The sequence below is a fragment of the Arvicanthis niloticus genome, chromosome 1, assembly GCF_011762505.2.
Source record: "Arvicanthis niloticus isolate mArvNil1 chromosome 1, mArvNil1.pat.X, whole genome shotgun sequence".
NCBI classification, from domain to species: Eukaryota; Metazoa; Chordata; class Mammalia; order Rodentia; family Muridae; genus Arvicanthis; species Arvicanthis niloticus.
Window position 1 is genome coordinate 57207308 of NC_047658.1, and position 24992 is coordinate 57232299.

The 24992-nt window shown below is 34.4% G+C and overlaps 1 protein-coding gene across 1 annotated transcript; it reads left to right on the top strand.

Moving 5' to 3' along the window:
• Positions 1-289: 289 nt before the first annotated feature.
• LOC117720078 (vomeronasal type-2 receptor 116-like) lies at positions 290-24992 on the top strand. Its single transcript, XM_034518543.1, has 6 exons — positions 290-495; positions 4990-5269; positions 5655-6461; positions 7173-7400; positions 7794-7917; positions 24073-24992. Exons 1-6 carry the CDS (start codon positions 290-292, stop codon positions 24990-24992), a joined length of 2565 nt encoding a protein of 854 aa, XP_034374434.1.

Sequence of the window (24992 nt, forward strand, 5' to 3'; positions counted from 1 at the left end):
ATGTAATTATAATGATACATAGAAGAACAACATGACCAAAATTATTTCCACTATTTTTCACCTGGCCATAGTATCTCAGATGCAGAGCCCCGGGCTAGAGAGTGCTTCAGAATCCTCCAGAGGCAAATAGTGAACTTAAGAGTAAATGCTGTGAGAAGCACATGTGTTCTTTAATCGTAACTACTGTAATAAAACTGACACTTGGATGTATTCATGAAAATTTGATATGTGAGATTCTGTCCTCCTGATGTTTCATGCTGCATTTTGATCTGGCACCTATCTTGATGACATGGCAAAGATGTTTGCTTTGATTGTTGTCTTCTTGATTCTAAAGCTTTCCTTTCTTTTTTGCTATTTGAGTGACCCCAAATGCTTTTGGAGAATCAAAGATGCAGAAAATTATCTAGGAGATAAAGATGTTGATTGTTTCTTTTCCATTTATGCAGAGAAAGGTTATGTGAAGAATGATTACTTTGGTGAGAATCTAGACAAGCAGTAAGTACATATTTCATTTATGCAATAATGCACATAAAGCATTCCAGGGATGGTAAGAGCGTGATGAGACCCTATGTGCCTTCTGGCTGTTCTTCTCTAGAACATAACTAAAATTTGTTTTATGTTTCATGAATGGTAAATGAATGCTAATTAAGGTGCTTTTATAGTGTAGCTTGTTTATTGTCTTTTTTGAATCACAATCCAGTTAGATGCCAAATAAATAAATCACACACTTGTCCTTGCTCTTAGAGACATTCACTTTATAGGACAATTTCCATCTTATGGTTTCATGTGATGCTAGTGTTTCCTGCATTGTTTGTGACTAAGTGTTTAAGACATCTAGCAGTCCAGGTTAGTTGAGACTGATGGTCTTCCTATGGGGTTGCCCTCTTCCTAAGCTTCTTCCACCCTCTCCCTAATTCGACCACAGGGGTCCCTGTATTCAGTCCAATGGTCAGGTATAAGTATCTGCATGTGTCTCAGTCAGTTCCTTGTTGGGCCTCCCAGAGGAGAGTCATGCTAGTCTCCTATCTATAAGCACACCATAGCATCCATAATATTGTCAGGCCTTGGAGCCTCTTTTGAGATGGGGCCCAATATGTTAGGTGACTGGATCTCCTTTTCCTCAGTCTTTTCTCAATTTTAGTCATTGCAGTTTATTCAGACAGAGACATTTCAAGGTCATAGATTTTGAATGTGTGATTGCAACCCCATCTGTTCATGGTATACCCTGTCTTTCTAGGGAGGGTGGACTCTACAATCTCCTTCTACCCACTGTTGGACATTTCATCTAAGGACCTTGTTTATTCTTATTCTTATGATTATAACACATGATCTCTCCAATACTTTTACCATAACTAGATATTGTGTTTTGTCCAATGCTTTTTTAGTATCTCACATGATCATATGAATTTTTGAGTTTGTTTTTATGGTGAATTACATTAATGGATTTTCATATAGTGAATGCAATTTACATCCTGGAATACTTTTTAGGTTAACTCTCCTATAATACCAATAAGTATTAGACCTGCACTAAATGATAGTTATTTTTCTTTTATGCACATCTACAAAGTTATTTGCAATAAATCAGAGAATAATGCATAAATGTTTTGTTTTGTTTCTCATAATTACCCTACCTTATGTTAACTTTTTTTTGTATTTTACTTATTTGTGGATAGCATAGAATGAATTATCATCATATTTAATTCCTTCCAATAATTCTTCAGATTTATGCATTCCCCCATGCTATTATTTTCAATCTTTTAAAAAACCAATCAAGTCTACATTGCACTGCAGATATGCTTTTATATTTATTGCCTTCTATTATATGAGATTTATCTATTAATGGAATACGGTTTTTAAAATATCTATTCTTTTTCCTTCAGCATCTTGTTTCATTCAGCATCCCATTGCTTATATCAGTCCATGGTTTAATCAACTTCTATGCACAGATATATATGGAGTGCATTATTTCTCATATGTGTATATTGTTGGTTTATATGGAATAATAAGAGACAAATAACTAAATAGAGCTTTCAAGCTTGAAAATTTAAAATGTTATTGCACTTTTATGCTTAGAATTTGGAGACATTGTGTTGCATTGAACAAGAAATATTCATCAGATAAACTCCAGGCTTTCCACAGATTAAAGAGAAATCTCACAACTGATAAATACTTACTAAGTAGATTATAAAATATGACATCACTGATGATGGTAGAACAAAACCAACAATATTTTAAGAATGTAAAGCATTAATATTTTATACAGAAACCATTTACTATAAATAATTATATAATAAAATTTAATGTAAATTAAAGTATATGATTTGAAAAAAATTAAACACAAATTTTATTATAGCTAATCTGATTTAGATTGATATTTTTTCTATGTAGGTTTTGTAGATATATAATTTATGATCCATGTTTTTCAAGTGTGAATGCAATGTGTGTGTGTGTGTGTGTGTGTGTGTGTGTCCAAAACCACAATGAAGCTTAAAATATTTAGAAAATTTCAAAGGGAATCCTAAATGTTGTATCCTCAACTTTTATCTTTTTATCAATTCATACCTACCCTATTCCAAAATTTCTTTTCTGTTCCATAATTGTGCATTTTAATTTTTAATATAATTGAGATTATATGCTCGGTGTGGTATTATAGTTTTACTAAGCATACTATTTTCCAAGTCCATCTAAGTTTACAACATAAATCACATTTAGTTTCTGTTATTGTTTATATAAAATACATTTTTAGAACAACATAATTAAATTGTGAATTTACCTCCCTCAAGTCCTCAAAGATCATTTACTAATTACCTCCCTCACAGACCCACATCATTCACTTCAGCCATTAAAATCTGGTCATATAAAGAATAGTAATAAAATAGGATAAACCAAAAATTTCAGGTTATAAAAATCATTCAATCCATCAGAAAAGGAGCCCCTTTAAAAACAAAAAAAGTCAAGAGAAACACACTTACATACAAATAGATTAGACATATGCTTCTTTACAAACAAGAAGCCCATAAAAAGAATAGTTAAGAAGCTATAACATAAATACAAAAACCTATAAACTTCAAAAGTTAATCTACTGACAAAATATAATAAGACAAAGAATTTCAAAAATATCACTGAGTTTATTTTATATTTTTCATGTACTTGGCATTCAGTATACCTTTGAAACTGTATCACCAGTGAGTTTTTATATGCACAGTTGGGATACAAAATTTAGTGTTGAGATTTCTTCACAATTATAGATGTAGAGGTATTTTTATTCTGCATGATGAAGCCATACAGTCTGGCCAGTACCATTATTCAAGACAGTTTATTTATTTTAGTACAGATTTCTGGATTTATTATAAAAAAATCATATGTTCAAAGCTGTGCGCTTGTTTTTAGGTCTTCAGTTACATTCTATTGATCAACCACCACCCCCTTTTGACCAATTTTATTAATAGAGAGGTGTGTAGTACAAAGTGAGCTCAGAAGTGCTGATACTCCTACTAGTCATTTCATTATTTAAGATTGCTTGTAAACTAGTTTGTAATGAAAAGTTTATATTACTTAACATGTTAAACCTTCATACTTCAGCAACTGAAGAGGATTAATCAGAAAACTCAATTTTCAAAATGCTTGTCTGTCTCCAGCACAAAATGGCTTTCATCTTAAAAAGTATGGCACATTTCAGGTATTTCTGAATGGAAGAATATATTCCATAAATAAAGGAATGAATAGAAAAAAATGAGAAAAAAAGTAAGAAGTAGTAAATAATAAAGAAAATAAAAGTGTTAAGTCCATTCAATACCAGATTCAGAGCTAAGAGTTATGTCCAGATGCATATTTACTGTAGTCACAAAGCATCACAGAAAATACAGAGGAGGCAAAAGCAAAAAAGCTCATGTACAATACACTGAAATGATATGTAAATGTTAAATAAGATTATCAAACTGTATAAAATATATCAAAGCAGACATATGCAGTTAAATATGTTTAATAAAAGAGAGAAACTGAAGTGAACATATTACTAACAGGACAAATCTATACAAATCTGAACCAATAGAACTCAAGGCCAGTTATGTAATAGCCAGTGATTGCAGAGAAAGAAGGAATTAGTACAGCCTAAGTGTACAAATGAAGAAAGAGGAGCTCAACCAAAACAGGGAACTCTTGTAGTTATAACCAATGTTATATTACTCAGTTTTGTTCAGCCTCAAATAGAGAATGAAAAGATATGAACTGTGTGGAATGAAGGAAAGAGTGTAAGTATTATTGTGGTATTCGCATTACATATGAATTCTTTAGACTTTGCCAATTGTTGACCAAGAAAAGTTAGGCAACCTATTCTTCATTCCATTATGAAGGGTTATGATATTTTTTTATTGCTGATTTGGTAAAGAAGTGTAACATTCTAGATAGCAGATGATTCTTATTTTTTGTCCCTCACATGTTAGGTTCTAGAGTTATAACTTCAAGCCATGAGCAGATTCAGTGTTGGCTCAGAAATATTTTCATAGTCATAAATGAAACATAGGTATTTCACCATGTTCAAGAAAAACAAGATGGAACTATAGACAATTTCAAAAATTACAGAATCTTGTTAATATAAAATTCATATTTTAAAAGACATTAATTAAACAATCACAAGAAAAAAGCACATGGTGTCTAATTTCAGAACATAGTTAAATAAGAGTTCAAAAGAAGAAGATAATGGAAAACTATATATATATATATATATATATATATATATATATATATATATATATAAAATCAAGATTTCAAAACAGAAGTAAATAAAATTCAATTCATAAAATTAAAGAAATTCAGATTTATAAATTATTTTGAACTCTTATGTCGAAATATATCACAATAAGGAACTGTGTCAACATATAAATTGGTCACAAAAATTCAAGAATTCTTTGCTTAACACTCTATGGGTTTTACTTAAGAATACCATAATTAAAACCCGTATCCACCATAAATGGTGTGCTCTGTTTACAGGGTGACACCTAAAACCATCCACTTGATTTCCTCTGTTTATTTTGCTATTGAAGAAATCAATAGGAACATTTATATTTTACCTAACATTTCTCTAGTAGTTAAGATTAAATGTAACCTAATTGCGGATAATATAGAAAGAGTTTGGTCCATGAAGAAAAAAGAAATTATTCCTAATTACTACTGTAAAAATCAGAGGAGATATTTAGTTGTACTTACTGGACCTATATGGATAACATCTTACAAACTTGGACCAACGCTGTACTTCTCCAGAACTCCAGAGGTAAGTCACAAAGGCTTACATTTATTGAAATACTATCTTACCATAGTCTGCTTTTCTGAGTACCAAGGCTGATTCAATGACAGAGAATTCAATTATATCTACTCTGATCTATTAAACATTAAAGTTAGACACTTTTTTGGTAAACACAACAGTTTAATGACAAAAAGGCAGGAGATACAACATAATGTGAAATGTTTTACCAGAAGATTTAGTTTATCTGTACCTGTATAGCAATTCACAAGAAGTTTGTTATGATTTTAATAACAAGATGAAGAATCGACACTTTTTCACTCTTCTATCATGTGCTCTAGAACATTTAGATCTTAGGGTGAGCCCTATGCATTCCATATTCTTCATAGAGATGTTTATGGTCAATATCTTTCAGATTTACTGTGGTTATTTTCATCTCCATCTAAGTGACCAGGAACAGTTTCCTCATCTCTACCAGATGTCTCCTAAGGACACGTCTCTACCACTAGCCATGGTGTCCCTAGCAGTTTACCTCAGATGGAACTGGGTAGGAGTGATCATTACAGATGATGACCATGGAATTCAATTTCTTTCTGAATTGAGAGTAGTAATGGAAAGAAACACTGTCTGCTTAGCATTTGTCACCATTATCACATATGATGAGAAATTAAACTTTAAAATGATTTATAAATATTATGAACAAATCATAATGTCATCAGCAAAAGTTGTGATTGTCTATGGGGATAAAGATTCTCCTGTACAATTTAACTTCATACTATGGAAATATAAAAATATTCAGAGACTCTGGGTCAGTGTGTCACAATTTGATGTGATCACAATGACAGGAGATTTCATGATTAACTCCATACATGGGACTCTTTTTTTTTCACATCAGCAGTCTGAGATGTCTGGTTTTAAACAATTTATACAGACAGTGCACCCTTCTAACTATAGTAATGACATTTCTTTTGCTAAACTGTGGTGGACTTACTTTAAGTGTTCTTTGCCACCACCTAATTGTAAAACACTGAAGAATTGTCCAACCAAAACCCTATTTAAGTGGTTTTTTGTGCCACCCCTTGGAATGTCTATGAGTGAAACATGCTACAACATGTACAATTCTGTGTATGCTGTGGCCCACTCACTTCATGAGATGTTTCTGCAACAAGTAGACACCTGTACAGTGAGTGATGGAAAGGTACCAGAATTTAACTCCTGGAAGGTAATAATTCTTACACTGAATGGCAAATATATCACAGAGATAACATTCATAAAGGGAATCATTAAGTCAAAATCCCTGTAAATAAGTAACTTTTATCCTAAATATACATGTATTTCTATACTCTACCACTGCATAACAGGCATATCGTGTTAGTTTTATAATTTTTGTGACAGTTAACAATGGCACCAGGTCAGGATTTTACAAACTATGTCATGAAAGATTCTCTGATATTTCAATCATACATGCATCTCATGATTGTGTCATTTGAAATACTTTCTTATTAAATTAGTAATTGAAGTTATGAAAATGACTTGTCTTTTATTTGAACAAATCATTTCTAATTAATGTGTTGAATAAACCTCAACTAATTTCAAGTGTTTTTCCATATTTTGAACAATTAAGCATTAATTTTTTTCTATCTTATGACCAAATAGCACTGTGGCAGAAAACAATAGATAATTTATCACTACTGTCCAAACATAAATTCATTTGTGCATATATTACAGCATAAAATACAGTGAAAAATACTATTTATAAAGCATAGTGAAACTTTAAATGTATATGAAATATATTTTACATTTTCAGCACTGAATACTTCTGATAAATGTGGCTTTTAGGAGTGAATAATGGATATGAGTGACATTACAAACTTTTTAATTTCTGTAGTAATATGTATGAAAAGTTGAAATTAAAATGACAAATTTGTTTTAGATGTTCTCTTTTCTGAAGACAATACAATTTGTAAACCCTGCTGGAGACCTAATAAACATGAACCAGAATAGAAAACTGGATACAGAGTATGACATTTTCTATATCATGGATTTCCTAAAACAATATGGACTTAAAATGAAAATAGGAAGATTTTCTGGTCATTTTCCAAATGGTGAACAACTGTTTGTGTCTGATGAAATGATAGAGTGGGCTACAGATATCAAGCAGGTAATTTAGTTTTAATTTTAACACTTTACAGGAAGCAAAACTACCTATAATCTGGCCTACATTTTTTGTTATGGAATTAAATTTTAACATTTTCTTATTTACTGACTTCCACAATCCTAGGTTCCCTCTGTCTCTTTCTCTCTGTCTCTCTCTCTCTCAATCAATCAATTTGACCTCTCTCTTCCTCACTCTCTTATACGTGTTTCAGGATATAAAAATCACCATACATTCATAAAATTTTTATCATTTTAAAACAAGACAATATAATTTTACTTTATAAAATCATAGAGTATGTAAAGGGATAGTTTTCTTTGGCTTTCTCTTGTGACTCACTGTAGTGCTTGTCACATATGCTAAACTGTTTATTTCAATAATTTATCTGATTTTCTTCAGACACTAGTCTCCATATGTACTGTGCCTTGCACACCAGGATTCAGAAAATACTTTCAGGAGGGAAAGGCTGTCTGCTGTTTTGATTGTTACCGCTGCCCAGAAAATGAAATTTCCAACATGACAGGTAAGGGTATGTTTTCTCAAAGTAATAAAATTGCTTGTATCTCCAATATGTACATAGTTCTCAAACGTTTTTTGTGGTAAAGGAAAAATAAATAAAAGTAAAAAAAATCAGTAGCATTTATTTGAAATAATAAACTCTGTGTCTTGGACTATATTTTTGATTCATAATTCTAGAAGCAATAAAAACCATATTTCTTCAGAGTATTAAAGATTATGCATTTTTATGTATGTAAATAGTTTCATATGATTTGTATGTGAAGATTATGAAGATTAAATACATGTCTGAAATTTTTCACTAAAATATTAACCAAATTTCAATACACAACCCAAAAACTACAGTACGAATTGAAAATACTAAGAGTGCTATGTACAAAAAGTTAATAAAACTTTTATGGATACTAACAATATTATAGGATATGTATCAAAATCAAGTAAACAGTATAATTTCCTGACCTTTATGTTGGTTGAATACAGGACACTAAAATAAATTTTATTAAATTTGCCTTGCTCATATACATTTTTTTCTTTATTGTATATAGAGTCTTCTCTTATATAGTACATCCAGTCATGTTTCCAATCCCTCTATTCTTCTTGGCTTCCTCCCACATCCTTGTCTTCCAGAACCATTCTCCTTTTATTTTATGTTCATAAAAGTGTGGAATTCCAAAAGAAGATGGTCAAACAGAACGACATAAGATACAATACGACAAGCCAAGAGTCATCACGTCAAGGATGGATAAGGCAAATCAATAGGAGAAAATGAGTTTCAAAGGTCTACAAACAGTCAGAAATATACCTGCTCCCACTGTTAGGAGTCCCACAGAAACTCAAGCTAACTGTCATACTCTATATCCAGAGGCTGTGGTGCAGACCAACATAGGCTTCTTGCTAATGCTTTAAGTTTTGTGACTCTCATGTGAGAGTCCTGCCTAATTGAAATGCAAAAATATGATGAAGATATCTAATTTAGTCTCTGCATTCCTGGCTAAGGGTCTATATACCTGCTCTTATCTGCTACTTAGAAAAGCTTCTCTGGCAGGGCTGTGGTGGTGCATGCCTTTAATCCCAGCACTTAGGAGGCAGAGGCAGGTGATTTTCAGAGTTCGAGGCCAGCCTGGTCTACAGAAGAGTTTTTTCCAGGACAGCCAGAGTTACACAGAAAAACCCTGTCACAAAAAAAAAAAAAATAAAACACCAATAACAAAAAAAGGAAAAGCTTCTTTGCTGATGCAAGGATAGGGCACTGATCTAACAATATAATAAATAATAATAATAATAATAATAATAATAATAATAATAATAATATATGTAATAAATATTACATATATACATATTAGGAATCATTCTTTAATTTAATTTTTTATAGAACAGTACTATTTAGGATTTGCTAATTCTCTGGACTATCCATTGTCCAGGTTATGACTATCCAAGTAGGGTTAGGCATGGACACCTTGTAGAGTGGGTATCAGGTTCAATGTGTCATTTGTTGGTCATTTCAACAAGTTATGTGCTACCATTGTGCAAGCACATCTTGTAACTTGTTTTAATTGTAGGTGAAAGGTATAGAAAATATTGTAACATCTATGTTTATCTTTACATAACCCGTAGTAAAAGACTTCTAACCCATACCAACTACACCTTTCCATATTCAATAACAAGTGTTGAAGTTACCATAAGCAGTGGGGCCATGCTATCAGGTTTGAGATGGTTATATTCTGACCTAGCATCAACATGGATTGTTTACAGATTTTCTTGTCATCTTCTAAGTCAAGAACTCAACCAATTTTAACCCAGAACACCACTTTAAGGATTGCCAAAGAGCCAAACATTAGCCTCTGTAATCTCCATTAGTAGACATGTTCACTAAGGCCATCCTCATAAATTCCAAAATGTTTTTACTGTACTATATTTCTACATAGTCAAGCAAATAACTTCAAATTCCAGCTGTTCTCTCTTCACTCTCCTTCCATAGCTCACAACAGACCACTTGCTCTCCTGTCTTCTGCCCTCAACAACAAAATGGACTAATTCAATTTCTTCATCCTAGTAAGACTCGTGCTCCTTTGCTGAAGACCTCTTGATTAACTAGCTTCTCTGGTTCAGTGCACTGTTTTTTATTAATCATTTATTAACAACTAATATCACCTTTTAAATGAATGACACTACATCTGTTTTCTAGATGTTGGTTATTTGACTCAGGATGACTTTTTCTAATTCCATCCATTTGTTAAAAAATACATGGTGCCATTTAATTTTTAACAACTTACTAATACTATATTTTATAAATATATGCTATTTATTATGCAGGCTTCTGTTAAAGTATATCTACTTGTTTTCAGTTTCTGGCTATTTTGACTGTAGACACCAAAACATAGTTGAACAATTGTCCTTGTGGTACATGAGAGTACAAGGCAAATATACAAGAATGGTATAGCTGGGTTTGGAAATATATCTATTCCCAGTTTTCTGAGAAATTGCCATATTTATTTCATAGTTGTTTAATACGTTTTTATTCCTATCAGCAATGGAGACATGTTCGCCTTGTCCCACATGTTTGCTTACATGAGCCATCACCTCTGTTATTGAACTTAGCCATTTGTCAGCTAAAGATGGAATCCCTAAATTGATTTGAATTGCCTTTCCATAATGGTTGAGGATGATGAAACTCTCTTTAAGTGTTTCACAGCCATTTGAGACTCCTCTCTTTACAATTCTCCATTTATATAATTATATACCTAAATTTTAAATATTATTTTTGTTACCTAGTTTCTGAAGTCATTCTATATTTTGGATATTAGGCTTCCTTTTAATGCAAAGGGGTAAATGTTATACCAATCCTTAGGCTGTGGTATTTTTTAATTTTTGGTGTCCTTTGGTTTAAAGAAGATGATCAATTATAAAATGACCCACTATAGTTTTTTGGTGTTTGTACCTGGCCTCTCAGCCTTTTGTTCAGGACACAATGTCTTGTGTCATTGTATTCTTTTGAACATTCTCTTACACTTATGTACATTGGTCTAATTCTATGTTGAGGTCTTTGATGCAATTAGACAGGAGAATTGTGTATGGAGATAAATCTGGATCTATTTATAGTCTACATACAGACATCCAGTTTAACCAACACCATTTCTTAAAGATTCCTTTCCCCCAAGCATCACCTAAGTTTGTGTTTCTGGATTCTTTATGAAGTACCAAGGGTCCATACGTTTGTAAATTTATCTCTCATCTTCAGTTTCATTCCATTGATTAATCTTCATAGTTTATGACAATAGCATGCAACTTTTACAACTATAGTTCTATGGTACAACTTGAAATTAGAAATAGTGATTCATCAAGCAATTTTGTTATTTTTCAAGATTAGGAAATGTTCTATTAAGGTCTATAAAAATTTTTTGTTGGCATTTAATGGGATTGGTTGAATACATATGTTGAAGTTGGAAGGTTGGCTATTATACTATGTTACTCAACTGATTTAAATCATTGCGAGATCTTTCTATATTCTGATACTATTTAACTTACTTCCTTCAAAGTTTTGTGGTTTATGTTTTTACTACAATACTTTCATTTGTTTAATCATAATTTCCATAAGATATTTTACTTTATTTGAGTTTATTATGAGGTGTTTTTCTCTAATTTCTTCTTCAGTCAATTTTTCATTGATATATAGGGAACCTCCTAATTGTGTGTGTATGTGTGTGTGTTAGTCTTATATCCACTAGTTTGCTGATAATTTTGATCAGTTTCCAGAGTTATTTACAGGTATATTGACAGTTACTTGCTAGCTACTCCCTAGCAAAAGCCAATACATATTTGTCTGGTATTTCCAGATGTACTTTCAGACTGTGATTATTCAAAATTTTGCTTCAGAACACCCACCTTTAAGCTTACATTCAAAGATATGCTTGCCAAGCTAGAAAGCCCCTCACTTGCTCCCCATATTCTATAAACCATTATCTATCTGTGGGCTCAAGAGCTCCACCCTCCTGTCCCCCTGTGTCAGTGATAGTGCCAAGTGCAAGCTCCATCTTGAATAAAGACCCTAGTGTGATTCCTGAAGAGGCATAACAGGAACAAGTTAGTATGACTGGTGGGACTCAGCAGGCAGAACAATTTCAGAGATGAGTTTTAACCTGAATGCTCCTCGTGTAGTATGCTTGGTGAAGGTTTTAAATTTATTAATTTTTGTCGTGATCAATTATTTCATTAAACTAAATCTTGTTTGCTACCCAAGAGATTTAAAGGTTTCTCTCTCTAAGCTGTTGATTGTGTCTTGTGTTAATCCACTGTGTCTTATAGGATCTATGAGTTATTCCAATTTTCTTCTGCCTTTTCATATTTACTTTGTTTTTGAGTAGTTTAATTTGGAGGAAATTCTGGGAGTTGCTGAAAAAACAAGTATATATCCTTAAAGATTGAGGTGGAATGTTCTATAAATATTTTTAAATTAATTTGATTCATAACATCAGTTAGCACCAGTAATAATTTGTTTTAGTCTCAATGACATTTCCACTGTGGAGAGTAGGGAGTTTAAGAATCCTACCATCAGTATGTGATAGTCATCGCATGATTTAATCAGTACTGGTGTTTCCTTTACAAAGGGTACTGTCCTTTTCTTTGTAGCATAGATATCAGTAGTTGACATGTTATCTTGATTATTTTTCTTTGTTCAGTACACATTGTCATTCTCCATCTCTTTTGATTAATATTGGCTTGATATCAATTTTGTTAGATATCAACATCTGTATAACAGGTTGTCTTTCAGGTCAATTTTCTTGGAATGCTTTCTTCAAGCCTTTACCCTGAGGCAATGATACTATGTACTTTTGATGTTGAGGTGTATTTCTTGCATAGATCAAAAGGATGAGTCATGTTTGTATTCATTTTATTTATTTGTGTCTTAACATGGGCAAATTAAGACAATTAATATTGAGTTATATCAAAGGCCAATGATTATTAGTTGCAGTTTGTGTGTGTTTGAGTGTGTTCGAGTGTGTGTGTGTCACTCTGTGTGTGTGTGTGTGTGTGTGTGTGTGTGTGTGTGTGTGTGGTTGTGGGGCTTAGGGCTGGAAATTGTAGTTATAGTGATAGTAGAGGAAATATTTGTGAGTGGGCAGGTGTTTGGTGGGGTGAGTTTATCGTTGCTCATGGTTTCAGTATTTTGCTTTGGTGATGTAAGATTATTTATTTTTTAAATTTTCATGAGGTAGTTAACCTCCTTCATTTGGATTTTTTTCTTCTAGTGCTTATGTATGGCTATATTTGTTGGTAGATATTGTTTAAATTTAAACCTATGATGAAATATCTTATTTTCTCCCTTTAATATAATTGAATGCTTTGCTGAATATCGTAATCTGGGCTGGTATCTGTAGTCTTTTAAAGTCTGAAAATCTTCTTTACAAATGCTTCTGGCTTTTAGAATCTAAGAACTCAGGTATACTTCTAAGACTTTTGATATCATATGTTATTTAATCTACTGGCTTTACAGGTTTTAACATTTTTGTCTTGTATATATTTTGTGTTTTGGTTATTATATAGCAATGGGACTTACATTTCTGAGAAATCTATTTAGTGTTTTGCATGCTTTTGTGCCTTTATATTCATTTTTTTAGAGTAGAAATATTTTCTTTGATTATTTTATTAAAAATATTTTATGGAACTTACAATTGTCATGCTCCTTCCTAGGTTCCTGATATGCCTAGATCTTCTCTTTTCTTTGAATAACAGATTTACTGAAAATTTTCTGCTGTCTTTTTTTGTATATGTAACAATATCTTTGACCAGTTTATGCATTTTTCCTATTATGCCTTCCATGTGTGAGAACCACCTTTCTATCTTTTGTATTTTATTTTTAAAGCTTGTCTCTATAGTTCCTACTTGCATTCCCCAATTATTATATCCAGTCTCCAGACCACCCTACTTCAGTTTCTGTCCCACACTTTGTCTCCATATTTGCTCCCATGAGTATTTTGTTACTCCTTTTTAAGAAGGACTGAAGTACCCACTTTGGTCTTCCTTCTTCATGAGCTTCATGTGGTCTGCGAGTTGCATGTTGGGTATTGTGAGCTTCTGGGCTAATATCCAGTTATCAATGAGTGAATACCATGTGTGTTCTTTTGTGATTGGGTTACCTCACTCAGGATGATATTTTCTAGTTCCATCCATTTACATAAAAATTTCTCGGAGTCATTGTTTTTAATAGCTGAGTAATATTCCATTGTATAAATGTACCACATTTTCTGTATCCATTCCTCTGTTTTATGACATCTGGGTTCTTTCCAGGTTCTGGCTAATATAAATAAGGTTGCTATGAATATTGTCAAGCATATGTCCTTGTTATATGTTGGAGAATCTTCTAGGTATATGCCCAAGAGTGAAATAGCTGTGTCCTCAGGTAATGCTATGCTCAGTTTTCTGAGGATCCACCAGAATCATTTCTAGAGTGGGTGCAGCAGCCTGCAATCCCACAAACAAAGGAGAAGTGTTCCTATTTCTCAACATCCTTTCTAGCCTCTGCTATCACCTGAGATTTTGAACTTAGCCTTCCTTACTGGTGTGAGGTAGAATCTCAGGGTTGTTTGGATTTGCATTTCCCTGATGACTAAGGATGCTGAACATTTTTTTTTTTTAGGTTCTCATAGGTCATTCAAGTTTCCTGAGTTGAGAATTGTTTGTTCAGCTCTGTACCCCATTTTTAATAGGGTTATTTGGTTGTCTGGAGTCTAAATTTTTGAATGCTTTGTATATATTTGTTGTTAGCTCTTGATCGGATATGGGATTGGTAAATATCTTTTCCCAATCTGTTGGTTGCCATTTTGTCCTATTGACAGTGTCCTTTGCCTTACAGAAGCTTTGCAATTTTATGAGGTCCCATTTGTTAATTCTTGCTCTTAGAGCATAAGTCATTGGTGTTATATTCTGGAACCTTTCTCCTGTGCCTAGGTATTCGAGGTTCTTCCCCATCTTCTCCACAATAGAATTCTCACAAACCAAATCCAGGAACAAATCAAAACAATCATTCATTATGATAAAGTAGGTTTTATTCCAGGAATGCAAGGATGGTTCAGCATTCAGAAATCCATCAATGTAATCCACTATATAAGCAAAGTAAAAAAAAAAACATTCACATGATCACTGCACTAGAGGCTGAGAAATCATATGATAAAATTCAACATCTCTTCGTGGTAAGTCTAGGAAAGATCAGAAATTCAAGGCCCATACCTAAACATAGTAAAAGCAAAATACAGGAAACCAGCAGCCAACATCAAATTAAGTGAAGAGAAACATGAAACAATCCCACTAAAATCAGGGACTAAATAAGGCTGCCCATCCTCTCCCTATCTATTTATTATAGTACTGGAAGTCCGAGTCAGAGCAATTAGACAATAAACAGAAATTAAAGAGATATAAATAGGAAAGGAAGAAGCCAAAATATCACAATTTGCAGATGTTATGATAGTATACATAAGTGACCCCAGAACTTCTACCAGAGAACTCCTAAACCTGATAAAGAACTTCAGCAGAGTGGCTGAATATAAAATTAATTCAAAGAAATCAGTAGTTTTCCTGTACTCAAAAGATAAACAGGCTGAGAAAGAAATTAGGAAAATGACACCTTTCACAATAGTCACAAATAGTATAAAATATCCTGGTGTGAAACTGACCAAGCAAGTGAAAGTTCTGTAAGGCAAGAACTTCAAGCCTCTAAAGAAAGAAATCTAAGAAGATCTAAGAGGATGGAAAGATCTCCCATGTTCATGGATTGGCAGGATTAATATAGTAAAAATTGCCATCTTGCCTAAAGCAATCTACAGATTCAGTGCAATCCCTATTAAAAGCAATTCTTCATAAAGTTAGAAAGAGAAATTCCCAAATATATTTGGAATAACAAAAATCAGGATAATAAAAAGTATTTTCAACAATAAAAGAACTTCTGACCTCAAGCTGTACTATGGAGCAAGAATGATAGAATCTGCATTGTATTGGTATAAAGACAGAAAGGAAGATCAAAGGAATAGAATTGAAGACCCAGAAATGAACCCACAGACCTATGGTCACTTGATCTTTGACAAAGGAGCTAAAACTGTCCAGTGAAAAGAGGACAGCATTTTCAACAAATGGTGCTGGTTCAACTGGAGGACAATATGTAAAAGAATGCAAATTGATCCATTCTTATCTCCTTGTACAAAGCTCTAGTCCAATTGGATAAAGGACCTTCACATAAAACCAGATACACTGGAGCTTTTCTTTCCTTGAATACCCACATTCTTTCACACTTCTGTGCATTCTTCTTTCACTCTCACACATACTCTTTACACACATGTCACATATACAACATATCCTCTCCTTTCATTCATTCACACACTCTCCATACACACCTGACATTCTCTCTTCACTCATTCTTCATATTCTCTTCACATGCTATATACATGCTCTCTCCATTCATCCTGTCACTCAGTCTCTCACTCACTCTCTCTTACCACATTCACCCCATATGCTTCTTTGGCTTTCTCTTACCCCAGTTTTTATTGATACTGCAAAACTAGATAGAAAATAAGACATTGTGTAATCATTGCCAAATCAAACTCAAAAGTATAACTACATCCCATAAAGAATTAAGAATTACAATTGTTCCTCCAAGTTTCAAGCTTGCCTATTCCCAATCCTGTTGTCAAAAATAATAATAATTTCAAACTTTTCATTATTTAAACTTTAACATTTAACTTATTATATTTTAGGGCTCAGAGCTCTGAGGTCAGCTACTTGCATTTTCCTGTGAAGCTCTAATGATAAATGACATTGGCAAAGCTGCCAGGCAGTGGCCACAGAGAATCAAGTTAACCATTAACTCAGTAGTTCTACTAGCTTTCTTTTTCTGCACATTGTACCCAATGACTCTCCTAAGAATCCCAGTGTTTTGACTTAGTTTTACTAGTATATGATTTTACATATTCTGTGTTTGCTGATTTAGGAACCACTCTTGAATGTTGTGCAAAACTTCTCAGAACTTAAATTGTTTTTTTTTTTCTTTCTCAGGGTTCCAATTTTGGCTCTAGTTCATTTTCTAATAATTTCTTCAAACTTTCTTTGCAAGTCAAGCATTAATCTGGGACTACCATTGTGCAGTTATTGTATTGCTTCCAAGATGAGAACACACAGCATGCACCTGGGCCATTAGGACTGTGCTGTGCTGTGCCCCATGACTCAATTTTTAATTGTTTAAGAATCATTACATCAAGAAACATCTGGTTTCACACAATTCACCAGAGCAGAATAAATAAAAAGTAAGAAAGTCAGATATAATAGAATAATTATGCACATCAAGGCCAACTGAAAAACAGTCATACACAAATGAAATCTATACAACTGTTGTCCAGGGCTAAGGTTAAAAGAAATGGGAACAACTGTTTTCTTACAAAGAGCTGCCACAGGCTATTGAGACATCTCCATCCTGTCTTACTGCAGGCAGTCCCTTATTTCAGATGGAGGGTTCCCCAGAGGGATGTGTCTCCTGCTTCTCAGGGTCCCAGACACCATCCTCTTTTACAAGGAGCTGCCATGGCTTTCTGAGATGTCTCCATCCTTTCCTACTGCAGGCAGTTCCTGTCACTGTATACTGTCCGAAGCAAGATTGCTCTCCCTAACAGATTCCTCAATCCTTCCCCTAATTCAAACATAAGAGTTCTTGATTTCGGTATGATGGTTGTATATAAGCGACTGCCTCTGTCTCAGTAATCTGCTTCTAGGTTCTCTCAGAGGACAGTCATGCCAGGCTCCCATGTATAAGCACATCATAGCACCAGTAATAGTGTGAGGTCTTGGTTCCTCTCACTCCATGAAACACATCCCAATTTGGGCTTGTCATTGGACTGTTTTTCCAACAGTCTCTTCTCTATTTTTGTCCCTGCAGTTCTATTACACAGGAAAAATTCTGAGTCAGAAATTTTGACTGTGGATTAGTTGCATTGTCTCTCCACCTGAGGCCCTGTCAATCTACTGAAGGTGGACTCTTTGAATTCCATCTCCCCAATGCTGGCCATTTTTGCTAAGGTTACCCCCAATGAGTTCTGAGAGTCTCTCACCTCCTAAGTGTCTGGTACTTTTTAGAAGGTCCCCCACTGCTGCCCGCAGGCTGCTTATTTCACTTCATAGTATTTGGGTGGTGGGATTCTCTCCTGGCTCCCATATCTGATCTACTTCTTGTTTCTAACTTTCCCTCCCCTCTCCTATCCAGTTCCCTCCCAAACTCTGCCTCTCCTGTGATTATTTACTTCCCCCTTCTAAGTGAAATTGAAACATCTGCACTTGGTCATTTCTGCTTGTTGCATTTCTTATGGTCTGTGGGTTGTTTCCTAGGTTTGCTGTACTTTTTGACTAATATCCACGTAACAGTGAGTATATTCCATATGTGTTCCTTTGTGTCTGACTTATCTCACTCAGGATAATATTTCTAGTTCCATCCATTTGACAGCAAAATTCATGATGTTCTCATTTTTAATAGCAAAAGAGTATTACATTGTGTAAATAAACAACATTTTCTGTATCCATTCTTTGTTCGACGGTCATCTGGGTTGTTTCCAGCATTTGGCTATTACAAATAAGGCTGCTATGAACCTCATAGAGCACATGTCACTGTGATATGGTATGTCATACTTTAGTAGTTTATCTAGGTCTTCAAGAAGAACTATTTCCAATTTTCTGAGGAACCGCAAGATTGATATCCAAAGGGGTTCTACTAGTTTGCAATCCTATCAGAAAAGGAAGAGTGTTCCTATTTCTCCACGTTCTTGCCAGAATGTATTGTCATTCAGGTTTTTGTTCTTAGCCATTTTGATTGGTTGAGGTAGAATCTCAGGGTCAGTGTTGATTTGATTTGCATTTCCCTGATGACTAAGTACTTTGAAAATTATTTAAATTGCTTTTAAGCCATTCAAGATTCTTCTGTTGTGGAATCTTCATTTAGTTCTGTACCCCATTTTATAATTGGGTTATTTGGTACTCTGGAGTTTACCTTCTTCATTTCTTTATATATTTTGGATATTAGCCTCTGGTCAGATTGAAAGTTAGTAAAGAATTTTTTTCTGATCAGTAGGTTGGCAAATTTTGCAATTGATGGTGTATTTTGCCTTACAGAAGCTTTCATGTGGTCCCCTTTATCAATTCTTGATCATAGAGCCTGAGCCATTGGTATTCTATTCAGGAAATTTTCTTCTGTGCCAGTGAGTTCAAGGCTCTTTACAACTTTCTTTTCTATTAGATCAGTGTATCTGGTTTTAGGTTAAGGTCTTGATCTACTTTAACTTGAACTTTGTGCAAGAGGATTAATATTGACCTACTTTCATTCTTCTGAATAAAGACCACCAGTTAGACCAGCACCTTTTATTGAAGATGCTTTCTTTTTTCCAGTGTATTTTTGGCTTCTTTGTCAAAGACCAAGTGTCTGTTGGTGTATGGGTTTATTTCTTTTTTTGTTTGTTTGTTTGTTTGTTTTTTGTTTTTTTGTATTTTGTTTTTTGTGGTTTTTTGTTGTTTATTTATTTATTTTATATTTTATTTACATTTCAGATGCCATCCCCTTTCCCCATTTCCCCTCCCTAGAAAGCCCTACCCCATTCCCCATCCTCCTTTTTGCTTTTATACATTTTTAAAAATGTTAGTCAAAGGGTTTATAAGTTTTGTAATGCTCAATCAGAAGTGTAACCCAATAGCCAACCTATATATATATAAACTATCTTTGACTGGTGGAGACACATGAACATCTGCCTCCATGCCCCCCCCCTTTCTCTCTCTTTCTCTCTCTCATCACCTAGCTTCACCCTTGCTGTTAAAATAAAACTTTTCTCTCAAAATGCAAATTAGAGCATAGTTATTCTTAATTGTACCGGTGAGGTACAAGGTAGTCCTAATACCCAGTCCAACATTTTGTTGACTAACCAGAACCTCTGTCATCTGTCCTAACTAAAGCACTTAGTTTTGAACCTGGCTTTTTTCTTGGCTTTAGAATGAATGTCAGCTGAAAACCATCCACTCAGATCTATTTTCTCAAAGTAAATAGCCAGAATTGGCTATGAGACTATAGGTCTTCACCCCATCAGAAATCCAGAATAACTGAGTTCACTGAGATTATGGGAAGCAATAAGCATAGCTTCTAAAACTTAGCCAATTTATAGAGAATGCTGAACACCTGGAAAGTTCCTATACTGCCAAACATTGGAGCATCAAATCTTCAGCCTTCTGGCCCAGGATCATCTGACAGAAATTATTGATGCAGAATTATTAAGAGCTGATTACTCTGTCTAGGCAGATATAATCAGTTGACTATTCTGCAAGTGTGTCTTTTCTGGATAGTAATTTGTCTGTAGATGGAAAGAGGCAATTCTTGCCTAGTGGCTGTCACTGCACAACTGGAGTAACTCCATGGATGCTCAATTTCTTAGAATCCATGCCAGGAAGCTGTCAGGAGCAGACAGGTCTCTAATCAAAATGAACATTAATATATAAATATTTGTAACGTCAATTCTATGGACTTCTGATGTTTTGAAAACCAACTATCCATGTAAGTCCATATGGACTGTTGTCTGTTAACTCCTCTCGGCTATTTCTAAATAAAATATGGGAAACACCCTAACAATAAACTCAAAGCCATGAATTTGCTACAGTCCCTTAACTCATAGGCTAACCATCCCAAATCAGTTAAAAAAGTTAAAGAAGGACTGGGTTTAAGCCTTGTATAACTAAATGTGTTATATAGGCACAATGCCCATGAGAGTATCAATATTCATCTCACTTTTATATCAATAAGAAGCTCATACCAATGAAAACCTTAAATTTGAAATCAAAGTAAATGTTGTACCATTTAAGAAATTATACCTTCATCTTGATATTAATTATACAGATTTCTACCAATAGGTTATGGCTATGCAATAAGTCCTAGCTAATCCTCCCTGTTCCAACAAAACCACTACTTTTCCCTAGAAAGACAGACCAATATTAACCACCTTAGTCCCCAAGCCCAGGGAATAGGGGCGCTGACTCTTCTTTAACTTCTTCAAGCTGATTAAGGGCATTGAGATATTAGAAGGGGGGGGGAGTGTAAATTGATAAGCCTCTGATGCTGTGTCTTCACTGCATCCAGATGGAATTCCAGGACATCAGAGGTTTGGGCAGGTCTGCTCAGTATGCTTGATGAGTAGATATACCAAGGCTGTGTATTCTGCAATATACAATTCTCAGAACAAGTTTTAGTATCAAGAAAAAAAATTTTTTACCTAGAGGGTTGACATTGTTTTAAAGATGTTGGTTCTAGCAACTTTTCTTTTTTTTTTCCCTTTTTAAAAAATTGGTTGTAATAGTTACATTTCAAATTTTATCCCCTTATCCAATTACCCCCACCAACAAGGAACCCCTTATCCCAACCCCCTCCTTGTGCTTCTATGAGGGTGTGATTTTCCAGCATCTATGATGTTGTTTCAATTAACATAAATTGCCTCCTAAATTTCTAAATCCTTCCCTTTATGTTATTAAATCTCCTATGTTTTTCTTTCTTTTTTTTCTCTTTTTTCTCCTTCCCCCCCCTTTTTTTTTCATTATTTTTGAATTGGGTATTATATTTACCTTTCAGATTTTATCCCCTTACCCCACTTCCTCCCACCACCCAGAAACCTCCTTTCCATTCCCCCCTCCTCATGCTTCTATGAGGCAGTACCCTGCACCTATCCCCCCCCCAACTACCCTCTCACCACCCTCAGATTCCCACACACACACACTCTGTGTTCGTTTTTTATGGGACCAAGAAACTCCTCTCCCACCTATGCCCAACAAGGCCATCCTCCCCTACATATACTGCTGGTGTCATGGGTTCTTCCCTATGTGCTCCCAGGCTGGTGGTTTAGACCCTGGGGTGGGGGTGGGGGGCTCTGGTTGTTTTGTATTGTTGCTTTCCTCCTGGTGTCACAAACTATGGGTTTATTTCGGGGTTTTTTATTTTATTCAATTGATCATTCTGTCTGTCTCTGTACTAGTACCACACTGTTTTAATACTATTGCTCTGTTGTACAGTCTGAGGTCAGGGATGGTGATTTTCCCTGGATGTTCTTTTATTGTTGAGAATTGTTTTGGCTGTCCTGGGTTTTTTTGTTTTTTCTTATGCAGTGGAAAATTGCTCTTTCCATATCTCTGAAAAATTGTGTTGGAATTTCAATGGAGGTTGCATTGAATCTATAGATTTCTCTTGGTAAGAAGTCCATTTTTACTATGTTAATCCTACTACTGCTGAGCAAAAAAGATCTTTACATCCTTTGAGGTCTTCCTCAATTTCTTCTTCCAGATGTTTAAAATTCTTGTCAGAGAGATCTTTCACTTGCTTGGCAATAGTCAAACCAAAATATTTGTAGAATTTATGGCTATTATGAAAGGTGCTGTTTCCCTAATTTCTTTCTCAGACTGTTTATCATTTGTATAAAGAAAGGCTACTGATTTGTTTGAGTTAATTTTATACCCTGCCACTTTGCTGAAATTGTTCATCTGCCATATGAATTCTCTGGTGGCATTTTGGGGTGTCAGTATATATACTATCATATCATCTGAAAGTATCTTGGGTACTTCCTTCACAATTTGTATCTTCTGATTGCCTTTGGTGGTGTAACTGCTCTAGCTAGAACTTTAAATACTATATTTAAGAAATATGAGGAAAGTAGGAAAGCTTCTTTATTATTTTTAGGTGAGTAAAATGTTGGAGTGTTTGAATACTTCTCCTTATCCATTTAGATAACACTGTTCAGAAAAATCAAGAAGGAGATAGAAAATGAACGCAAATGTACATCATTGAATGAAAATACTCAGTAGTAGTAAAAGAACACCATTTTTCACTTTGATCTATTAGCTTAATTTGATTGAAATAACTGAATATACTATTATGTAAACTACCAGTATACAAATGGAAGGAATCTCAAAAACGTCTAACTCCCAAACTCCCTCCTTACACTTTTTCAAATTTATGGCATTTTATTAAGTGGTCTTTCTCTCTGTCTCTCCTTTTATCTCTCTCCCTGTATGTCACACACACACATACAGACATACATACAAACACTTATATACATATATATATTTGTATGTACAAACACATCACTCTATATATTACTTGTATGTACACAGGGACTATACTGTTCTTATCTAATTATAATTAATTAGTATATGCTTCTCAGTGAAAATATTTTTAAATCACTCTCCATATTGCCTTATTATCTATAATTCTATTTGTAAGATATCTATATATCTCTAAATAGAATTATGCATGAAGTTCCTTCTCTACTCCAGTGTGTCATGTTGTTTTGTTTTTATTTTAAGTCAGCTCAGGGTTAAGAAGCCCTTTGTAGTGAGATATTTATGGGTGTTACTTGTGACCTTCTTAGAAAATACACCTTTATATAAAACTCTCTTGTCCTTGAGCTCTTAAGTTCTTTAAACCCTTTCATCATAATTTTCAAGTCCTAACTGAGTTACTGATTTTATAGAGGTATCCATTGGACTGAACTCCAAAACTCTAAATTTTTTTGACTATGGTGTTATCTAACTATGTCTGTCTCTTTAAAAGGCAAGTTTCCACAATGAATGATAAGGGATATAATATTTGTGTGTATAAGAAAAATATTTCAAAGAGAGTTTGTATTCTAATGGTTTAAAAAATCTGACTGTAAATTCTTTTCTAAGACATGGACTAGTACAGTTTATATGCCTAAATATATGCTTGAGAATGCATGTAGCACCACACTGTTTGCTGATACATAGATGCATTGACACCACACATCTCCTTCAAAGTTCTTCTTTTACAAAATATACAATTATAACGAAACAAGTGTGATGCTATGAGTGATCAATATAAAACATACTATTGTGGAAACAAAAATTATGCAAAACAGTTTTGTTTTTGAAAAATACAATAAATATCTTGAACATATTAAATAAATATGAAGAGATGCTTGCATAAAGATTAGAAGCAACGATAATTAGGATCACATCTTATGAAGTTCCCGTATTTAAATTTGCTTCTAACACTAGAAGTTAGTCTATGTTAGTTATGAATTTCTAAAGTGTAAGATTACTGTATCTTTTGATTATTCTAGAAAACCTAAATCTGAAAATGCTTCCCTTCCTATACTAGGCATGGATCAATGTGTGAAGTGTCCAGAGGATGAGTATGCCAACACAGATCAAACTAAATGCCTCAAAAAGGTTGTGACCTTTTTGGATTATGGAGAACCCTTGGGAATGGCTCTGGCTGGCTTGGCTCTGTGCTTCTCTGCTCTTTCAGCTGTTGTACTCTGTGTCTTCTTGAAACACCGAGACACTCCCATAGTCAAGGCCAATAATGAAACTCTCAGTTATGTCCTACTCATTTCTCTCATATTTTGTTCTGTCTCTTCTGTGCTCTACATTGGTCATCCCAGTATGGCCAGCTGCATCCTACAGCAGACCACATTTGCTATTGTGTTCACTGTGTCTGTCTCTAGTATCTTAGCCAAGACAATTACTGTAGTACTAGCATTTAAGATCACTGTTCCAGGTAGAAGATTGAGGTGGCTGCTGCTTTCAGGTGCAACTATTTACATTGTTCCCATGTGTACCATGATCCAAATGATTCTCTGTGGAATCTGGCTGGGAATTTCTCCTCCATTTGTTGATGCTGATCTATACATGGTACATGGACACATCATCATTGTTTGCAACAAAGGTTCAGTGATTGCTTTTTACTGTGTCCTGGGATACATGGGCTCTCTGGCTCTAGCCAGTTTCACTGTAGCTTTCCTGGCCAGGAATCTGCCTGACACATTCAATGAGGCCAAGCTCCTGACATTCAGCATGCTGGTGTTCTGCAGTGTCTGGGTCACCTTCCTCCCTGTCTACCACAGCACTAAGGGCAAGGCTATGGTTGCTGTGGAGGTCTTCTGTGTCTTGGCCTCCAGCGCAGGGATGCTTTTATGCATATTTGTCCCAAAGTGCTACATGATTTTGTTGAGACCACAAGTCAATTCTTTTCATGAGTTTAGAAAAATGCACACTAAAGCTAAAAGTATCAGTTGA

Bases quoted from the DNA above. Each gene is read 5' to 3' on its own strand.
- LOC117720078 (XM_034518543.1), top strand. From the start codon at position 290: ATGGCAAAGATGTTTGCTTTGATTGTTGTCTTCTTGATTCTAAAGCTT. The intron at 496-4,989 runs GTAAGTACATAT...CTCTGTTTACAG, and splicing joins GGTGAGAATCTAGACAAGCA to GGTGACACCTAAAACCATCC. The intron at 5,270-5,654 runs GTAAGTCACAAA...AATATCTTTCAG, and splicing joins ACTTCTCCAGAACTCCAGAG to ATTTACTGTGGTTATTTTCA.